General features: G+C 45.1%; 2 protein-coding genes across 4 annotated transcripts in view; one reads left to right on the top strand and one right to left on the bottom strand.

Moving 5' to 3' along the window:
* The window catches only part of git1 (G protein-coupled receptor kinase interacting ArfGAP 1), a 29,986-nt gene extending 15,298 nt beyond the window's left edge, over positions 1-14,688 (top strand). For 2 of the 3 annotated variants that reach the window (XM_018748236.2, XM_018748235.2), the window contains 11 exons: positions 130-202; positions 1,064-1,161; positions 2,101-2,212; positions 2,474-2,601; positions 3,275-3,427; positions 4,589-4,852; positions 7,519-7,599; positions 7,933-8,009; positions 8,282-8,455; positions 8,724-8,787; positions 9,994-14,688. In XM_018748236.2, the coding sequence (XP_018603752.1) occupies positions 130-202; positions 1,064-1,161; positions 2,101-2,212; positions 2,474-2,601; positions 3,275-3,427; positions 4,589-4,852; positions 7,519-7,599; positions 7,933-8,009; positions 8,282-8,455; positions 8,724-8,787; positions 9,994-10,209 (1,440 nt within the window). In that variant the 3' untranslated portion in view covers positions 10,210-14,688. The remainder of the gene's footprint in view (positions 1-129; positions 203-1,063; positions 1,162-2,100; positions 2,213-2,473; positions 2,602-3,274; positions 3,428-4,588; positions 4,853-7,518; positions 7,600-7,932; positions 8,010-8,281; positions 8,456-8,723; positions 8,788-9,993) is intronic. The other variant, XM_018748237.2, reaches the window with a different exon arrangement.
* A 151-nt stretch (positions 14,689-14,839) lies between these two features.
* tp53i13 (tumor protein p53 inducible protein 13) lies at positions 14,840-20,454 on the bottom strand. The gene is made up of 9 exons (XM_018748209.2): positions 20,314-20,454; positions 19,035-19,109; positions 18,880-18,915; positions 18,543-18,601; positions 18,285-18,363; positions 17,502-17,630; positions 17,191-17,388; positions 16,257-17,100; positions 14,840-15,229 (listed from the first exon to the last, which is right to left on the bottom strand). Exons 1-9 carry the CDS (start codon positions 20,452-20,454, stop codon positions 15,117-15,119), a joined length of 1,674 nt encoding a protein of 557 aa, XP_018603725.1. The 3' UTR covers positions 14,840-15,116.
* Between the last annotated feature and the right edge of the window lie 1,305 nt (positions 20,455-21,759).

The raw sequence follows: 21,759 nt of genomic DNA, 5'->3' as shown, positions 1-21,759 counted from the left end.
ATTTATCCAGTGTGTTGAATTTTGGTCTGCCACTTTCTTTTCTGTAATCCTTGGGCTGTAGCTTTTTTGCTTGCATGTTGCCCTGCGTGTGTGTCACCGTTTGGTTGCTTGTATTTGTTTGTACAACAGCTCAACAACCGGCTGTTTGAAGAACTAGCCATGGACGTGTACGATGAGGTGGATCGCAGGGAAAATGATGCAGGTGAGGAACAGTCTTCTTCATCTTCCCCTCTGCCTTCTCTATCAGCAGCATTTGGTTACCTGTTTTCTATCCTGTTCATGGTAATGCTCATGATGTCAGCTCTTCTATCTGCCTTTTGTCCTTCTTTTTGCTCTGGTTTGGGCAGACCTGGTTAAGGACTCAGTGAGTGAGAACCCAGCCAGGACTGAGGTTCATTTCATGGATAGAAATCGGTCTGCCTGCTTTTCACTTATTTAAACATTCCAACTGCTATGACTTGGAACTGTTCAGAGAGGAAAAAACCGTGGCATTTGAAGAACAAACTTAAAGTGGGAGTTGGTAAAACAGGGAGGCGCTTGTAGAAAGCTACCTCCATTCTTCCCTGTTGAAATCTGCCTCCTCGTTCACTCTTGCTTCCTTTTACAGAATCAGGAGTAGTTGTGAAATTTGCTGTCAGACCCTATAGTTAAGGTGGGTTGAGAGAAAGAGACAGGGGGCTCATGCAACAGACTCAAGTGGGATAGAGAGATGGACTGGCAGAGAGGGAGATGGAGGTTGGCTGCCCCACAGACAGTGACTAAAAGCAGAGTTTTGCAGCACTGGAGCTGTGGAAGTCTAAACACTCTGCCCTGGTATGTTTGGGGCTTTGTTCCAGCAGAGATGACTCTGCTGTCTCAAATGCTAGCTGGATTGTATGTATAATGGAAGGCCAGGGCTTACTTACTTACTAGTCGATGTATTGTGAGTACAGTATATACAGAAATAATTTAAAAGCTCGGTATTGTTGGATTCATTCACTAGGGTTGTCTGTATTTTATGTTGTCATTACAATTTGTTCCAAGTTAATGGCATTTCTTTCCATTCCTCCTGCCATCACACCAGTGTGGCTGACAACACAGAACCACAGTACACTGGTGACAGAGCGCAGTGCTGTTCCTTTCCTACCAGTCAACCCAGAATACTCCGCCACACGAAATCAGGTATCTTTCCTGTACTGGGTCTTCGACCTGCCTGTCAAACACATATCCAAGCCTGGCAAGTTATCACTGTCTGTATACAAAGTATACTGGAGATTTCTGCTTCCACCTGCTGATGTCCATCTTTTGTCATCTTTGTTTCGCTCTCACATACAAACATAAACACATAAAATGGGCAGGCCACCATAGACAATGATTGTCTGGAACTAAGGTCACTAAATAAGGACAAAGATGGTCGCACAGTAAATGTATGACAAAACATTTCTATAAATAGAGGGATGGAACAGAATGTTGGAGGGAGTGGGCACGGAGGGTTGGTGTTTCCAGCTGTGTATTATATTAGGGAGAGGAGAAGGGGGCTGAGAGATGTGAGGAAACCCTGCCCCCAGGCTTTCCACTGGCATCTTCTCTCGCTCATCTCTCCCTGCTTCCCTTGAATGTGCTGACCTGTTGGATTAACCCTTAACAGCAGCTTCCCTTCAGAGTCAGAGGTTTGGCACAGTGAGCTGTTTTTCTGGGCTGCTGTTGGCTAACATTGGGAGTCAGGATTGATGTAGCTTAAAGTTACATCAGCTTACAAAGTGTGTGACAGCTTCACAATGAGGTTTAATGCAAGAAATCTTTTTCAAGGCACCTCTGAAAAACATTTTGTCCCTTTTAGTTTTTTTTAAAGGTAAAAATGTGTTTCATAGGAACATTGTAGAAAGTATTATTTGGTTTCTCTTGGTAATATACCCACAAGGTTAGCAAAACATGAAGCTATAGAGACACTGACAGATTCTCATAGTCTCACACCGAGCAATACAGGCCTGTTGTTCCTAACTGAATGCTATAAGTAACTTTACATGAATTTCTAAGTGCAGATAACAAGCTATCGGGCCACATGTTTGCCTAAAAAGTTTTTTAAAATCCTTTTTTCCAATAACCTTCATCCCCCACCAGGGTCGACAGAAGCTAGCTCGTTTTAATGCTCGGGAGTTTGCCACCTTGATCATCGACATTCTGAGTGATGCCAAGAGACGTCAGCAGGGCAAGGGACTCACGAGCCCTGTGGGTGAGCAGGGTGCATCTGGGGCGGGCAATGGAGCTTGGCAGTTGGTAATCCTGAACAGTGGGGTAGAGCTATACTATAGCTAAAGCAGTTCTAAGAGGAAACAAGAGCAGGAAATGCTGGAAGCTAGAAGGAAGAGGAGGAAATGTTCAAAGACATCTTAGTCTGACAAAGCAATTTTAAATTTTATTTTTTTCTTAATGCCCAAAGTAGGTTTATATGGTTACCATGGTAATGTAGCTGCTCTCTGTCCTTTCATTTTAGATCCCTTGGATTTGGGTCATGGTGATGATGACCAGCATGACTATGACAGTGTAGCATCAGATGAGGACACAGACAGCGAGCTGACAACGCAGAACAACACCAACGCCCAACGTAACAATCGTGCCAAGGTGACTGGCAGGCTTCTGGGGCCCTGGGTATGGAGAAGCCTCTGGCTGAGGGAGGCAAGGGAATGAAAGAGAGCTGATTCTCAAGACTGATCTTTATTAGTCATTTTAGCTATGTGTCTATAGGCTGTCAGTCCTGCTTGCCTGTCCCAGCATGCCCTGTACTTTCTCATGCCTATATGTTGACATCACCACTATTCTGGACCCAGTCAGTGAGAGCATTGTTCTGCAGGCTGAGTAGAGTTGAACAGGAAGGATAGAGGGAGAGAGAAACAGGAAGTTGCTTGTGAGTATTTACACAAACTGAGAAAGACATAAACGGTTGTTTGTGTGATGCATTATTACAGGCTTTATGTTCCAGTGGATACCAGTGTGAAGTTGACCCATCGCATTTGCTTTTACACTCAGGCTGTGCTGCTTTTTATTCTCTCAGCTCTTAATGGTTTGATTGAAGCCTTCATTTAGACAGTGTATCCCTTGTCAGAAATTATAGGTGCCACTCCCTCTGAAAGGAAAGACCTGCAGGGCTGTAGCCCTTGAGGCCAGTTGCCAACCCCTGCTCATGTATGGAGAATGCCTCATTATTGTTCATTTGGAAAGCTAAGTAGGTTAGCAGTTTAGGACTGCAATGGAAATCTCGCTTCTTCCCTCCCACAACCCCTCTACTCTTTTTCAGAGTATGGACTCCTCAGACCTTTCGGATGGGCCCATCACATTACAGGAGTATCTGGAGGTGAAAAGGGCTCTGGCTTCCTCTGAAGCCAAGGTACAGCAGCTCATGAAAGTCAACAACAACCTGAGTGAGGAGCTCCGACGTCTGCAGAAGGAGGTATAATTTGGGATGGGATGATTGGGGAATGGAAGTCTGAAAGCTAATTTCCTTTCATTTTGCTAAATGGGTACATGTTTTCATATAAACTGTAAAGTTCTGCTTGTGTAGTAATTGTAGTGGTTGTAGGGCTTATGACCAAATGGTTGGGAGTTCAGATCTCAGAATCCAAGAAGACTGCAATTGTTTCAGTATGCAAAAAGGCAGAAGTGTGCACTTATTGGAATTTTTTTCCTCATTTACAGACACATTTATGGTTATTGTCATACAGACAGGAATATAAAACTCTATCCTTTGAAGTTTTTTAATAAAGCAGAAATTGATTTGCCATAGAGGAATTGAATGTTATTTAGCACTTGGAAAGTAACTGTCAATTTGTGGGTTTGCAAGATTAATGGAGGTAAGAGTAAAAGTATGCTGGACTGTTAGAGTTAGGTGTTTTGCTCTGTGTAATTTCACAGTAAAAAAGCAGAGCAAATCTGGCATATCTTTGCATCCTCCACAGTCCCAGTGTCTTATTGCTCAGTGCTATGATTTTCATGTCATTGTTTGCTTCCCCCTTGTAAATTTTATTACTTTGCCCATTTGGCTTCCCATGTCCATCACTGCTCGCTAAAACACATCAGCTGTGCCCCATCTTCCTAACTTACAGTCCATCAGCTGACCAAGATGAGCTTGTCTCATAGGTTTAGTAGTTTCAACACTTGGTCCTACCATTTCAGAAAGATATAATTTTCTGTCCATCTTAAGATAGCAGAAGGCATCACAGGATTCACTGAATTGTAATGGAAGTTTTGCAGGTTCATATTCAGGAATGAGTTGAACCTGCTCAACCCTTTGACAACGATACTTAACCTGAATTTCTTCAGAGAAGTCACAGCTGTAAAAATGGGTCCAGAGAAAAAATCTAAGCTTGACTAGTCACTTTGAATAAAGGTGTCTTCTGAGTAACATATAATTATGCACTAAAAGCTAAACATAAATGGCAGATTGTTCTAAAGGATCTGTGTGACTAGAAAAGTGTTTTGTAGAATAAGACATGGGGTTGGGTACAGATCCCAAAGTCTCTATTTATGCTTATGTGTGTTAATTTGACAAAACCAGGTTGACCTCCCCCTACCCATCCACCCTCATCCCACCCTCCCTCCCATTCTCCTGTAGATCTCACGGATGCAGATGGAGAACAGTGCGATGCGGGGGGGCCAGGAAGGGGGAACTGACGTTTTGGGAGTGGGCAGTGGGTCAGGGCTTTGGGCTGGGGGGATACGAGGGGCAGGGGATGCCAGTGTTGGTGTGTCGTCAGCCCCTGTCCACCGGAGGGACAGACAAGCCATCTCCATGTACGAGCCTGGGGCAGCCCCACCCAAGCCACTCTCCCCAGCCCTGGACCCCCTTGCCAGCCGCCTGCAGCCCCTACACCCCAGTGTAAGTGTGAACCCCCCAACCAATGGCAAGGGTGTTGATAATATAGCTGCCCTCTTTCTCCCACCAATTTCAATTGCAGGCCTTGAGCCCCCAGTATGCTACTGTGGTCATCTTTCAAGCCCCCGGTCACCTTGGCCTCACTAACACTCTTCGTAATTGCTCCAACTCCCCTGTGACCACTTTCCCTAACTGTTTATGTTTGACACGTGCCTTCTAATGGCAATACTAGTTTCCCAGCACTCTGACCCAGAAAGCACTGTTCTCCTGTCCGCAATCCCACGTTCCATACCCTCCGAAAGCCGTGTTCTCACCCTGCACTCCCCTGCTCACCACCACTTCATGGGGGCTGAGAACTAAAGTCAATGTCTGTCTGTCTCTGTCTGCCTGTTGCTCACTGCTGCAGAGCCACACTCCTGTAGGCTGTAAGCATACTGTACACATGTATTTTTTATGTGCTTTTTTTATTTTGCATCCACCTTCCAACACCCCTGCATTTCATCCTCACTGTCTGAGTGATGCAAAACTCAATGTATACAGTATTTGTATGTTTGCAATATATATACATTTGTTTGTATGTATGTATGCGTGCATTTCACAAACAGCAGTTTTCACATAAATACAGCTGGTAGCATAGTGGTTAGAGCAACTGCCTTTGGACCCCAAGGTTGGAGGTTTGAGGCTCACCTGCAGCTGTAGTATCCTTGGGCAAGGTACTTACCCTGAATTGCTCCAGTAAAATTACCCAGCTGTAAAAATGGATAAATAAATGTAACCTTAACATTCTAAGTTGCTTTGGCGAAAAGTGTCAGCTACATGAATAAATAAAAATATTGGCAAATTATACACAAGGCATTTTGCATATATAAGTCTTGTATCTTGGCTGATGACTTTGGTATCAGACTAATTGATTTATCTGTTTAATTGTGCCCTGGGCTTTTGGTGTCTAAATGCTACCCATCTGCCTGGGATGCTGACTTTTGACCACACATGATTAGACCTAACTGCGAATTCACAAGTCTGAAAAATGGCGCATCTCTCTGTTGTGAATGCGCCTCACATTTTTTCATCTGAGCGACCAGCAGTCAAAGGTCACCTGGCTTACTGCTGACTTGGATCTATTGTGTCCTATTGAACTCATAATTAGTTTGGCCTATGACACTCCCTTTGGCTCACAGTGTTTCTGTGCTTGCCAGATCCTTAGCTCAGATCCCTGGGGGAAAGTTTGCTTTGCCTTCTTCCTATCGTAGTTCTCTGCTGGTTGTGGCTTGCGGCTGGGCCCTTTCCCTGAAAATCCACAGAATAGTCAGGGCCATCCTATAGTACCATTGTGTGTGTCTGTGTCCCTTGTTTTTTGGGTGTTGGTCTGTGTCTGTGTGGCCTGTCCGTGTGGCGGGGAAGAAGGGCTAGCGGGGGATGCGTGTGCAGCCTCTATAGCAGACCTGAGCTGAGACCTCAGGAGGAGTCTGGCTGGATAACTGTGGAGCAGCTTACCAAACTCTGATTTATGTTTCAGATGTAATTATAATGCATGCAGTGTTTCACACTAAAATGAATGGAAGCCAGAATTATGTTTTCAGTTAAATTCCAAAGTTTGTGACTTTGTGGGTCAATAACTGGCTAAATATGTGGCAGTCAGTTTTTGTATTGTGTATGTAAAGTAGTCCCATTGAAGGAAGACTCCAGCCTAACGGAAATGCATGAAGATTTGTCATCTGTTTCAGCACATACAAATAAATCTGGCCCATACCTTATTTCAATAAATACAGAAGAAATATATTTTTACTGACATAAGCAAAACTTGGATATTCTTAATTTTCATATAACATGGATTGAGGTTAATAAAAGGAAAGCATGAGCAGTAAAAATAATGAAAATACTTCTCTAATTTCCAAGCACTTTTGTTTTGCTCTTTAACTGGACCATTTAATGAAGATCACATTAAATAAGATAATTTATTTGAAGTGAAATAAATTATAGAACAGTTTGCACATGTTGGACAAGCTGGCTCAAGAAGCATAAATGGGCCCATATTGTGATAGTTGCATGAGCAGAAGAACCCAGCTGTGTAAATGGGTTAAAGTCTGTAACAATAACCTGTGTAAACCAGGTTGGATTAGTGCGTTTTGTCAGATACTAAATAATGTGATTAATAGAATCCAAGTGCTTCTGACTTGTTACTAGAAGTGGAAGGTTTGAACATTAAATTTAGTGTTGTATTTCTCATCACTGCCTTTATGATGATTTAGGACTCTAGGGCAGTAGTAATTAGGGCCTAGTCTGCTTTTTTGGCTACACACATACACAAGGATAAAATCCCAGTAAAAACTGCAACACTGGCCATTCTCAGGTATCATTACCACACTCTGTGGCTGAAAACCATCATTTCCACTGTTATCGTCAGTACTCTGGGATTATTCACAGAAACCATGGACTGATAATGTTTAAGTTTTAATCATGTTTTTTGAAACTGTGGTAGTTAAATGTACACTGTTGAGCTGTTTAAAGCTCTTCAGAGAAGGGAATGGTGCAAGGTGATCTTAGTTTTGGGTTGTTGTGTTGCTAATTTAACTGGGATTGCTGGGCTGGTTTGTGTTTACGGCAGTACCATGCTGTAATTTCAGCCACCACATTGTCTGTCTCTTGCCTCGTGCTGCTGTCACTGTCAGGTGCGGAAAGGTGTGTCCACAGTTCCCGCCCCCTACAGCAGCCTGCACCTCTCTGGATCAGCTGAAGTGGGCCGGTACATGGTGAGACTTCTCCGGCACTTCCTTACCCATTGGCATTCTGTAACAGGACTAATATAATGTAGGAAAAGTAATAAAAAAGTTAATGCTGGAAAAATACCAACCTGTCTTTGGAGAAAGCCAGGATTCAGAGAAAGAGGAGGACGTGCTGGATGGGTACATTCCCACTGTGTACCCATCCGGCACCGCATACCCTCCCAGCAGGTCCTCATCTTTCTCTGTGTCCCGACCTACTCACCCTGTCGAGGTTTAGGCTCTGGCAGGACTGCAGCAGTGATGTACAGTCCTTAGTGCTGACTGCCAGAGGACGCTAACTGTGTTGGTCTTTCTCCTAAGGCCCCTAAGGGAGAAAAGCACACGAGTGGCACCGACAGTGACTATGACAACACTCAAACATATGATCTGTCACTCAGGTGGGTACAGGTGTTGTGCATCTACACGTCAGTCGCAGAGCCACCGCCATTGGGAGTCTGTTTTTATGCCACTAAATGTGATGTTATCTACCTTGTCTCATGTCTGCCAGCAACCAGTTATCTGAAGAAAGTAAAAATTAGTTTTGATTCTAGACTTAAAAAGATTAAAACTAAAGACAGACATATGAAACCTATTTTTCTTTCTATATGTGATTGTGTGTCTGCTTTGTTGTGCCTCTGTATACATACATGGATACCCGTGTGTCTGGCAGTGTGGGCCGCAGCAGTGAGGAGGAGAGCCGAGCCGACCTGGAGGAGGGGCCTAGTGAGGGTGGGGAACCAGACCCCACATTGCCGTGCACTGAGGATGTCATCTTGAAGACAGAGCAGGTGACCAAGAATATTCAGGAACTACTTCGAGCCGCACAGGAGTTCAAACATGACAGGTAGGAGGCCAGTTTGTGTCCGCTCGGCATAGAATCCCTGTAAACCTGCTGTGTATTTGTATTTTGTCTTCTGGACAGAATTTCCCACACATATTAGTTTCCACTGTTGTCTGTGTGCAGCACAAGTCCATGTCGTCTTTTCTAATTTGTTAAATTTTGAACTGGCATTTTATTCTTTAGTAGTATAACTGGCTCTGACTAGACACCTTTCTTCTAGTTTATACCTTGTTTGATGCCCCTTAACTGGTGTGTGTGTGTGCGCGCGCAGTTTTGTACCGTGCTCAGAGAAGATCCACTGTGCAGTCACAGAGATGGCCTCGCTCTTTCCCAAGGTAAGAGATGCTCTCCCTCCTGTCCCCTCGTTTCTCTTCCCTATGCCCTACTTGTTTGACATCTTTTCTTCCTTCTAATTGGTCAAGGTTTTTTTAAAAAAAAAAAAAAAAAAGTTCTTATTCATATTTATACTCAGAGATGGCTAGTAAGTTACATTTATGCCATTTTAAATTACTACATGTAAATTTCTGGAGGAAATGTACTTTTCACAGTAATTTTTGCCATCAAAGCTACTTTGTATTATGTGAGAATGTTTGTGAAGAAAGTTAAACTTGCATTTCTCTCATCCTGTTCTTGTTACTTTTGAATTTTTTGCATCCAGTGTTCTAACACTCTTCCTTGAACCAGTCAAGTCACTTTTACATTGAACATTAAGTAACACCACCTCACTGTCAGCTGTCTTATCTGAATAACCTTGTAGGGTTTTAACATTTTCATTTTGAGAATCTGAACTTAATGACCTTTTTCATTTGTTAGTTATTTGGGTGTTGGTACTTTGTGCCTTGGTTTTCTTACTGTGGGATAGGTGGTGTAGGTTTGGGATAAAGATTAGTGATTGAAAGTTTGTTGTTCAAATCCTGCTGCCACTGTGTTACCTTTGAGCAGTTCTGGTATACATAGCCTGTTGTACAAATGGGTAAATATTTTTCAGTTACTTTGGATAAAGGTGTCAGCTAATGAATCATAAAGCAACTGTTCATTTGGGGTAGTAGTTCAGGGGTTAAAGATTTTAGCTTGTACTCCGAGGTTCCGATCATTTAGTCTCTAGTAAAAATTACCCAGCTTCGTAACTGAAGTACTTTTAGTATACAAACCTGACATTTGAAGTTACTTTGGGCAAAGTAAAATAAAGGATAATGGTAAAACCTGTCAAACTGTGGTATTTGTATTAATTTGATGAATGTAACTGACAAAATATAATTTTATTGGCACAGCAGATTTAAGTTATTGAAAAGATATTGTCTGCTTAGGGAAGTGTCAAAGTTAGTAGTGGTTCAGTAAGTTAAAACCAAAGTAACTTTGTATATGAGTGTCTTTGTAACCTGATACCTCTTTCAACTTAAGCTATTTTTACTTTTTTAATTTGAGTATTGTATTTTTACTACTCCACCCGGCTCTGTTTGTATTGTTGTCCCCTCCAACAACATCCTGTCTTATAGCGGTGTCTGTCTTACCTGGCATGTAACCTCCATCCTCTCTTGCAGCGCCCGGCGCTGGATGCGGTACGTTGCTCCCTGCGCCTCTTGGCAGCCAGTGCCTCCCGGTTGCAGGGGGAGTGCCGTAAGGCTGTGCCAGCTGAGCCCTCAGCCACACCCGTAGACTACCAGCTCCTCACTCAGCAGGTCATCCAGTGCGCCTACGACATCGCTAAGGCTGCCAAACAGCTGGTCACCATTACAACCCGTGAGAAGAAACAGTGAGCTGGGGGTCTGGGGGGGGGGTGGGGTGCAGGAGAGGAATGGAGAATGTCGTGGACGGCAGATGCAGGATTCGGAGAGGAGGAGAGTTGAGGGGCGAAGGACAACTGAGTAGAGACTAAAGGAACTGTGGAAGGTGCACAAGATTAGAGGCAGCACACTAAGGGTTGATAGAGAACACAGATGATGTGATCCATTTGAGGGCCTTGGCATACACCCGTCATACAGGGCAGTTCGTGTGTCACCGAGGAGCTTCAAATGGCAAAAGACCGGACGGAGGGGGGCGGGGGTGAGACTGGCTGAAGCAGCAAATTGGCTGGGTTCATCTTGTCAAATGTATTCCCTCTCATCCTGTGGAAATTCTGCTGCTGGAAAACCCCTCACTGAAATACCATGACCGAAACTTTGAGGACCAGGCTGGGCTGAGAGTGCGACCTGGGAGTGGAGTGGAGTAGAGACTCGCTGCTCTGAGGCTCAGCTCTCTCAGGTGAGCAGTTAAGGGTGGAAACCCTGGATGGCAGAGAGGCTTTGAAAGCAAGACTTGTCTGGAAAAATCTTTTTCTTCATTGTGGAATTTGCAAGTGTTTTGTCTTTTTGTGTTTATTTTTGTATGCATTTCTGTTGACCTGTACCTCCTGGGACAAAATTGCTGATGGAGAAACACTTAAACACTGGAATAATTATTATTATTATTATTATTATTATTATTGTTTTGTATCATTAGTGATGTCTGTCTGTCTTTTTATTACTTGTTTATGCCATGTTATGTTTCTTAGCCGGTTCTAACAAGAGGAACGTTCAGTGCTAATTCAACGTTCTTGCCTGTCCTCCTCCTTGACTGGACAGGCCCTTGGGCCAAGCACAGTTCCCAGAGGACGTGTGTCTCAGTGTCACAGACCCCTTCATGGAGGTGGTGTGTCTTTGTAGTAGTTTTTAATGTGTATCGAGCATCACTTGAACAGTGGCCAATCTTTTTTTCCTGGGGGTGTTGGGGGGTGTGTGCAGGTGTGTCAGGATGAAACTCCTAGCAAGTGTGAGGTGGATGATTACCAGGAGCTCATAAATAGACTGATGGGTAAAAGATGAGGATGACCAGAGTGTGATAGGTCCTGGTACAAAAAAAAAAAAAACTGATCTTTGATATTGCAGGGCAAGAATTTCTACTGTCAGCAAATTGCTCCCACCCCCAAAACCCTTTTCGTCGAAGTGGAAAACAAGCCTGAATTTCTACCGGAGGCTTAATGTGGCAGACCCTCTCGCGCACGCCTCGCTCAGTGGGAGTAGCAGAGGGTAGCTGGGGGTCTGCGGGCCAGTGCTGTCTGACTTTGACATTGAGGGCTGCGGTTATTAACAGCACTGTTACAGCGGTGCACTAAACTAACAAGACCTTTAATGTGGGTGAATTTATGTGGAAATGCTGTCAAAGTAAAATGCTAACAGTAGGCTTTACCTCATTGTTTATCTGTAGCATGACCACTTGTGGTGTCTGCATTGGGCCTCTACTCAGTAGGCGTTTGATGGTGGCTGGGCGGGGCTCTGTGATCTCAGATACTCGTTTCACCAAACTGCCTGCTTATGCCAACCTTTTGCATCCTGTTTGTACCAGTAATATTAAAAAGCCAAACAAAGGAGCTGGAAGTAGGGGGCAAGTGGGGTCCTTAGATCAATTTTATCCACGCCCTCAAGACACAGTCCCATGACCACTGCAGGATACCCTCAGTCCTCAACTCCAGCTCTATTAAGACTAGTTAAATCTTTGTGTTTGTACTAGTTTTTTTTTTTTTTTTTTTTTTTTTTTTGGGAAAGCCTTAAACTATGAAATCTTATTTTGCGAACCAGCATTTGCCAATGTTGTTTTCTTGCAAGTTCGTGTTGCTTCATCCAGTTTTTGTATCCTTATGAAAGGACTCGTTTTACTCCTTTTTGTTTTTCATTTTTACTGAGCGATAAACTTTGCACTCTTGCTTGCTACACTTGCTTACAATATATGCCAATGTTTCACTGTTTCAACTGGGGAGAAAAATACAACACTGCAAGTCTGGTGCCAGTTTAGTACTTCCCCAAACATGGTCACCGAGTCGAAGCAGATATATAAATATATAAAGATATATTTTCATTATATTTTTTAATAAGCTATGTACGCATTTGGGAGCCATTACATCGTTCATTTTTATTTGCTGTTCTCTAATAGAGTGGCTAGGGCACAGCACTGTCCACTTGACTGGGTGTGGAGGTTAGTGGGAGTTGGTGTGGGGGTGCAGGTCAGTGGTTGCCAGACTAGATCAGTATTCCAGTGGGCCTGTTTCCCCCTGTGGCCAGGATAGTTCATTGTGCATATAGTCCAAACCCTGCATCCCCTTGCTCACATACCACCACCACCCAGGTCCAAACCCAGCTCAACAACAACAAAAGAACAACCAGATGCAAGCAGGCATCCAGTATAGAAGTTTCCCACTTGGGCTCCCCCTCCCCCTGCTGGCCAAAGAGTGGTACTGCACTCTACCCACTCCTGTTTTTTTCAACTGGTCTCAAGGCTTCACTGGGCAAAGGGGTGGTGATGGGGAGAAATGCTCTAAACAGAGTTAATCTGTACAAAACAGCAGAAATAAAATTACTCAAAAAAATCTTAGACTTAATAGACAAACTGTACATTTGTAATAAATATGTTACTTGTCTTATGGTTTTTTTTGTGTGGGTCATTGGCTAATCAGTAAGACATGAGTCATTTATCTAAAGCAGTCTAATCTTACTTTTGTCTGTCATCTATTTACATGTGTTTGTTTACTGGAAAAGTAGGGTTATGTTGCCTGAGTGAGCCCCATGGGACTTGAGCTAGAAAAAAAAAAAAAAACACTAGGTTTCCAAGTCCATTTTAGTTGTAAAACAGATTAATGTCTGTGCTATTACATCTACTACTTTAATAACCCTTGAGGGCTATGGAGTCTGCAGGTTTTTTAACGGTTTAATTGCCTCTTAATCGTTTAATTGCAGTAGATCTTTTAGGTAAGAGGTCATGTGACCTGCTGTGCTTATAAATCAGTCGCTAATGGAAACGAAAGGCTGAAAGCTCCAGTGCAGCAATGATACCTCGTCGACCATCTGGGCACCACTGATACAGGAGCGCACTGCAAGCCTTGTTAATAACCACACTGGCCTTTATATCTGTCACAGGACACTCAATAAAGCAGCAGTGTTTGGATACTTTCCCAATGTTTTCTTGTGTCAGCAGACTTCCTGTCCTGGCTTGGCGCTAGATTAATATCCCTGCCATTACTTGTAATCAGTCAGCTATCCTGTGGTACAAATGCTGGGGTATGTAGTATTGATTTCCCCTGTCTTCCCATTATTGCACACATTTCACATTCCACTTGATAAAAATGCATTAGAGGACAAGTGTGACTACATAACCACACCAAAATACTTTATACATAGAAAAGCAATACAGATCACATCCTGCATTTTTTTCTCAACTTTTCCTTAGTTTAAAATATGTTCATTTATGTAGCAAACTCTAAACATCATCGTGAATAAGGGTCAGGACTGAGAACTGGGAGGTGCTGTAGTGTTCAGCTTGTAACCTACAGGGGGAAAAAAAAAATAACTATGCAAGTAATCAGCTATTCATTTTCACTCCACCCAAACCTTTTCAGATGTTACAATGTCTAAAAATACATATAAAAAGTACAAGTACTGAATAACTGGAGCATCTGCAGATCAACTGGAGTCTGTGGACTCCTTAGCAATAAGTCCTCCCTTCAAACAGCTGAGTCCTGAGGCCCTGGGAGTCCATGTGTCTCTCTGATCCTGCAGAGCACTTAGCAGACAGAATTATTTACCTGACAGAAGCTATTTCTGGCTGCCTTTTCCAGAACAGTTAGCTTTTGGTGGAGAGCGAGAAAACAGTCTGAACAGTTCACACGTGCAATACCCTACGGCACCACAGTGATAACGCTACATCAGCGCATGCATCTGTCATGCCATAGCAACAACAGAAAAAAAAAAAAAAAAAAACAAACAATGGAAAACATGTACGAACATGAAATGGCCACTTTGACGATACCCAAAGGAGACCAAAGGACCTAGTTGGAATAACAAAGATTGTGTCTGATGGTTTTGTGCATCACACTGCCACATTATACAACTTTGGCCCTGGGTATCGACACCCTTAAGTCTAATTGTACACATTGTCATAGTCCAAACTCTCAAGTTACACGCACATACAAACTAGTAGAAATTTTCGTTAGAGCTTTACTTGCCTATATCATCATTCCAGGGTGTCAGGACACAGGAGTCAATATAAAAATGATTTTTAAAAAGTCTTTCCTTTAAAAGACAGCATGTTTCTACAAGTTTTACAATGAAACTTGAAACAATGATCCTTGCTCACACAGGCAAAAATTGCTCACAGAGCAATTTTATAAATGCCCAACACGTGGATACACACACACACACACACACACACACACACACACACACACACACACAACACACACACTTTCTGAACTGCTTGTCCCATACGGGGGTCACGGGGAACTGGAGCCTACCCTGGCAACACAGGGCGTAAGGCCGGAGGGGGAGGGGACACACCCAGGACAGGACGCCAGTCTGTCGCAAGGCACCCCAAGCAGGATTCAAACCCCAGACCCACTGGAGAGCAGGACCCGGTCCAACCCATTGCGCCACTGCACCCCCAACACGTGGATATCCATGTGGAAATCACATGGCGGAAGGCCACTCCTATTATGTATGGCTGCAGCACAGGGCTAGGTGAGGGCGCTCTCCCTGACCCCTGCCCAGCAAAACAAACGAGACCCCTGGAGGAAGAAAGATACTGAGTGTCTGAGGGAAGTGCTGGCTGTTCCTCACTGTGCCTCAGACAGGCAGTTGTGAGGAGAGGTTCGGGGAAGCTCTCAGCTCGAGTCTTCACTGCTGGAGGTGGGGAGCAAGGCGCACTCCTGCCTCCGGCTCGCAACGCCTCTCCTCTTCCTCTGGCCCACCATTCTGAGCCTCCGGCGGATCACTTCTGAGAAACACACAGACAAAGACAGGTTCATGTTCACAGCCCCAAACACACCAACGCAAAGTCTGTCAAGTGCATATAAGCATGTAAATACATTTGAAGAAATATTAGGGAAGAACCACAGGTTTACACTTCCCTGGGAGCTGGAAGAGTTTGCTTATCACTTCAGTGATGTGAGCACCTCTGCAGCCCAGCATACTGTGGACCACTGACCGCTGAGAGGCGCGCAGCACTAAACACAACTAAAAGGCCATCGTCCAGCGAGCAGCACAGCAACCACCCCCTCTGACCCATTTCCACTTTGAACATTATAGCTGCTCCGTGAACCCAAACAGAAGCAGGTCATGAAACATTTCTTTCCAGGTTCCAAGCTGCTTTCATTTTTGCATCCTGATTATCTCTATTAAACTCTTCCAGAAGGGTTCTGGTGTTTTTTTTTTTTAATATTCTGATTTAGTCAACTATGAATGCATTATGGCAAGACTTCATTCCTTTGGGAGGAACACAGGCTCTCCTGTGCAGCTGTTCTGGCCCACATCCCTCCGTCTTAAATATAGCAATTATTTTCCATTACCAATAGCCTTTGAACTTTGTAGCTAGGAACCTCTGCAGTGTACAGTTTAAAACTGTTGAACAGAAAGAGAACACAAGTGATGCATCATTATGACCAGAATGCAGGGTGCAGCACAATATGTTTTAAAGCAGTGAAAACTCTCAAAGTGAGCTGGCACTATATCATAAGGAAAGATCAAGGCCATCAGCGATACGCACCCAGCTCACAGAAAGCCGATTCAAAACCAAACTAAAACTGGACTCAAGCATTCGAGCCCTTTGAAAACAACAAAATGAGTATGATACATAAACTATTTCTGTATTTAACATCAGCACTTATCGCATACAAAGAGTTCTGACATCACCTTGCCTACACCATTCACCACAAAAATGCCAGTGTGAGGCAAGGTCAAGATGTGCTCCTGAGGCCTGCGCGTGTTTAGCCGTTGAGCTGCAACGTGCGTGACGAGTCGCCCACCTGCCACACTGTCGTAGTCTTCTGTGGGGTCTCTCCAGTACAGGCTGGGGGGGCTGCGCCAGTTGCGGTACAGCCTAGTGTGTAGAACAGACAACGCCAGTAGAGCCAGCAGGAAGCTCAGCGCTGCCGCCGCCCACACTGCCTCATCCGTGCGTGCCGTGGGCACCCTCTGGACTGGCCCGGCTGCCCCGGCTGCCCCCCCCTCCTTGGTCCTCCCACAGTCGGGCTTACGGGACTCGTCCACCATCTGCGGCGCCTGCTGCTCTGTCCGAAGTGTCTTGGTTTGTATTTGGGGCACGTGCTCCGCCTGCTGTTCACCTTGCTTCCCGTCAGACTCCGCCTCCTTCAGCTGCTTCTCCCTGCTCTTCAGTCCCTTCCTCCAGGGTCCCTCTGCTGCCTGCATCCTCAAGTCTCCAGGCTTAGATTTACCTTGTTCATCTTCTTCATTCCCCTTCAATTCAGGTGCTCTGATTCCTTCAGCTGTGTCAGATGTGCTGTTCTGCAGTCCCTTCTCCTGTCCTCCGGCAGGCTGCACTCCTGCTCTTGCAGCACCCCCTGGTGTTTCTCCATGGCTTGAGTTTGTTCGTGCCTCAATTGTGGTGTTGTCCTGGCCTTTGTTGGACTCCAGCTTCCCTGTGTCTCCCATTTCCACCTTGTTGCCTAGGACAGCGGCACGTTTCCTACGTAGTTCAACATTCCCATCCATCTCCTTCACTGTCCCCTCAGTCACCAGTGGACTGACCATCACTTCTGCTCTCCTTTTTTTCTTCCAACCTTCTATATCCGCCCCACCACCATCCTCAAGAAGCATAGAGAGAGTCTCTGCGCAGCAGTGCTTCACAGCCTGGAAGAGATAGACACAACATTAGACCTTGGCGAATAAAATATACTGCCCTCTGTTAGCGACCCTTGACATTCCCTGTATTTTCCCCACCTGCTGTGTATCCTCTTGATTTGGGGATCTCAGCCCCTGGGACTCTGACGCCCTTGTCAACAGCAAGCTGTACAGCACTTTTCCTTGCACCTCACTACGGATGCCGTCACGGACATTCATGCTGAGCCAATCGCAGATGTCTGACGCGGTCACATGGGACAGCTCCAACGTGCGCCCCCAGACGACTAAGGCGAGTGGCTTTAGAACAAAAATCAGCAACATTTATTCACAACAGTCACCCTGCAATGGTGCCAAAGCAATACAACCAAATAAGAGCAATTCATTTACTGGAAAATGTGAATAAGACTGACCCTTTTCCTGCTCAGCTGTGGGAATGGAGTGATGATGTAATGGGACATACAGGAGTGTGCCAGGACAGACAGCAGCGCACGCTGGGCAACCGAGGTACACGGATGGTACAGAAAGGCCACAGCTCCAAGCTTTGGAAAAAGTAAACACACACATGGGATACATGTGTCATGAACAAGCAGTTTATTAAGTGCTGTTCTGGCCCTATGAGAAGAGTTTCTAAGGTTTCATAGACAAACTCCTTGCAGTGACTACACACCTGCAAAAACAAACACTGTAAGCTATATACAGACTACATTAAAATTACAAACTAATACATAAAACCTTCCCCTCATCATCAATAACTGCCTGCCCAGTGAAGGGCTGCAGTGATCCTATCCCACAAGCAGGATGTAATGTGAGGCAGGGTACACCCTGGCCAAGGGAATCACCCAAATTCTCACACTCATTCACTTAAAAGCATATACACACTGTTTCTTTAAGTGAATAAGGGAAATATGCGTGGGAATTCAGAGTGAACGACAATTTAGAGTCTCCTGAAACACAGGTCTGTCGTCTCTTTGGACTGTGGGAGGAAACCTAAACAGGCATGCTGAGAACGTGTGAACTTCACACATGCTAAGCCAGATACAAACCCATGTCTGAGCCCACAGCCCAGGAGCTACAAGGTGCCAATTCTAGCTGTACCACCACCACAAAAGTGTTGTTACAGCTGAAAGGAGTTCATTCTGCTCAGTTCATTATATTCCTTGAGTCATTTGCTCAGTGTGATGTGGGGGTGGCACCTGCAGGTTGTGTAGCCAGCGCTGGGGAGGGCAGTACTGGTATTCCCCACTCTGGGCTGCCACCGGCCGGTAGAAACCACTGCGGAGAGAACCATTGACAGTTAGCACGGCAACCTGTTATCCAAACAGTGAGATTTCACACATGCGCTGCCCCTTCACCATAATCCATACACACACTGGTTTGATCATACTACTCATTACTGGTGTCAGTGACCAGTGTCAGCCTCCCACAGTGGGCACACCAGATGGACTTCTCACCTGTTGGGGATGGTGTGGTTGTAGGAGATGGCAGAGTCCATGCAGACCATGGACGATGGCTGTGGGAGAGACGAGGGGGCAGGAGTCAGAGTAAGCAGGAGAGATCGTAGAAATGTAAATGTAAAGCAAAACAAACTGATCATAATTGCCTACCTCAGCATGAAGAAATGTAAAAATTTCAATACATGCATGTTACCAAAAATCCCCCAGAGTGGAAAAGCAGAAAGAAATTTCTGACACAAGGCAGCACCAGCAGGTACACAGCGAGATGTTTGGGTCGCATCGCAGAGACACAAAGAGGAGCAGCTCGGCATTTCAAAGGTCGGTCAGTTCCTACCTGCGGGACGAACGCTGTATCCACACTGACGAGCTTCTGCAAACAGGAGCAGCCAGAAGAGAGAGACAGTTATCATCATCATAATAATTAAGATGCGGACTAGGTGTGAAGCGCTCAGAGGGCGCTAGGGTGCGCTCTATGGGACACACTCCCACCTGGCGGGGTTCAGCCCAGCGCGGCCCAGGACAGTGATACTTGGAGGGGGGGATCAGGTCCCTGTGCAGCAGGAGCTGTTAAAACACATGGAAATTGAGGCCGTGCCAAACCAGCTCTCTCTCCGTCTCACTCACACTCACACACACACACACTTGCTCACAGAAGACAGGTGCTTTCACTTCATGCTTTCCACTCAGTGTACATACAGGTAATAACAGGTGCCAATAAGATGCAATTCTGTGATCTGGGGGCAGCTGGCAGTGTAGTGGTTAAAACTGCTGCCTTTGGATCCAAAGGTCGCAGGTTTGAATCCCACTTCCAGCTGCAGAACTAGAAAGAACAACCATATAACACCGGTACTGAAATCATTGCACTGGCTCCCGATTACATTTAGAGATGATTATAAAATCGTATTTCGGACCTATAAGGCAGTACGTGGTATTGCTCCGGCTTACCTTTCTGAGATTAACGATTCTTATATCCCAGGACGATATCGTTGTTCATTGGATACGGGTTACCTTAAAGTACCTGTGATCGATAAGACCTCAGTAGGAAGTCGTGCCTTTAACTGTAGAGACCTCAACTGTGGAACAGTTTACCAGTTACTGTCAGAACTGCCCCGTCTGTCTCAGTCTTCAGATCCTAAAGATTTACACGTTACACTTAATAATTCCACTTGGCTGCGTTTCAGTTTTTCCTACGTCTCTCTGTCAACACATATTAAACATTAAGTATAAACTGATGTACGTATGTGACGAGACATACCTATGTGAACTGGGAGATCAAGCCACCATACAGCAACAATGTTATTATTACCTGTAAACTGACTTATACCTCCTATTCCGGGGGGGGGGGGGGGGGGGGGGTACAGCCCAGTGGCACTTGGACCCCCAGAGAGGTTTTTTTTCCTCCCTCGACTTTCACTTGGGAGTTTTTTGTACCTGTCGCTGTCCTCTGTGGCCAACAGACAAACTTATAGCTTTATTTATAAGCGTTGACAATGTATTATGCTAATTCCGGGTCTTTGTTTCCTTCTCTGATGCATTTGACTTGTTTCTTTGCTCTGTGTCACTGCTTGAGAAGAGCTAATAAATCATGGAACTGAACTGAACAGCGCCCTCAACTATGTTGTTATGTACTACCCCCCCTGAATTTCGCCAGTAAAATGACCCACCCAGCTGTACTGTAGGTAACTTAACGGCGTAAGTCGCTTAAGTTAGTTTGGAGAAAAGCTTCTGGTAAATGTTGTGAAGCGTTTCTGCTCTCGAGTTTTGTCACCTTTCCGTCGTCGCAGCGGCTGCGCGGCTCCGCGACCACCGCCGGACAGAGGGAGCCGGAGACGTAGAGCAGGAGCGCGAGCGCCCGGAGGAGAGGCTTCGGCTTCCGGGTGGAGGTGGAGGGGGGTCTCCGCACGGACATAGCGCTGGAACGCGGGTCACAGCATCGCTCACTCGCTCGCTCGCGCGCGCGCGCCTTCCTCCTGCCGCTGTTGTCTTACCTCGGATCAGTTACCACGATCGCTATATATGACAGTTCGGCTCTTAGTAAATCGAGAGAGGAACAAGAAGAAAAGAAAAAAAAAAACAGGAGCGACAGCGCTGTAGCAAAGTCTGAAAGTAGTACAACGTGTGGCAGTGTACAGTAATTCATTCCCATCGGGAGTCATTAAAAGTTTCCTTCACAGATAAAACACTTTTTATGATCTCTCTCTCGCTCGCTCGCTGACGACGAGCTGCCTCATCCACCGAGCCGACTTGTGACACGACCAGAACCGCCATGAAGAGCTCGGCGCCTTCGGCTCTCCGCGGCCTCGCGGAAGTTCAGGCATTAAACGCCTTCAGCTTTTAAGAAAGTTGTTCACGCTTTCAGTTTTCACGTCTGTGACGTAGAGTCGAGTCTGCAACACAGACTGCCTGCAGGCGGCCGACGGCGGCCCTTGAGGGTCAAACTTCGCAAGCTCCGGGAATCCAGCCTACACGGTGTCGTCATAAAGAGCGTTGTACGCTGTCGTGTCGAACTGCTCCTCCTCCTACTTCCAAAAACGTTAACTGGATAGGCTGAAAGGTGTATCGTAAATGTTAATACATCTTCTCCATTATGCAAATATATCACTACATGGAATGTATACCGTGTTGCTAATTTCTTCTCTTGGGCAGTTAAGAATGAACAGCTCGCTGTTCAGTACAATACCTGACATTAACAGTTTATGAGCCCATTACGATGTTTGCTGACAATAGAAACAACTGAAAAAATGTGCATTTGATAATAATAACGCTTTTCACCTAAGAAATACACTTTGCGTTTTTTTAGTATCACTAGATTAAAACAGGTGCCACTGAAAGCCAAAATAATATTTAGGTAAAGCCTGTTTTCCTAGCTGTTTACTAACACAGGTTTCTTCACAGTACGAGTCCTGAGTCCGATCTTTGGTGCACTGACTGGACGGTAAGCTAAGATACGTAAGATACCGTGGGAACAGCTTTGTGGTGTTTTACACCAAGAGCAAATCATTTAGAGTTTTGTAAAAGAAAGGTTGCTGCCAGCCTGTAAGGTGTAAGTTGACAAAGGGTGCTTAACGGTCATTGTTCAGTCCCTGATTGAAACGGGAAATTGTTACAGGCCGCACAGGGGCTTTTCGCGCGGGAGCAAAAAGTTTTCACAGAGAAAAAGTAGCACGAGCAGTTGTTCTCAATAAACTATTTTATCCGTGTAAAGATTTTCAGT

This window comes from Scleropages formosus, chromosome 10 (genome assembly GCF_900964775.1).
Source record: "Scleropages formosus chromosome 10, fSclFor1.1, whole genome shotgun sequence".
Taxonomy (NCBI): domain Eukaryota; kingdom Metazoa; phylum Chordata; class Actinopteri; order Osteoglossiformes; family Osteoglossidae; genus Scleropages; species Scleropages formosus.
The sequence above is the reverse complement of the archived record's forward strand: the minus strand, read 5'-3'. Positions and strand labels throughout refer to the sequence as shown.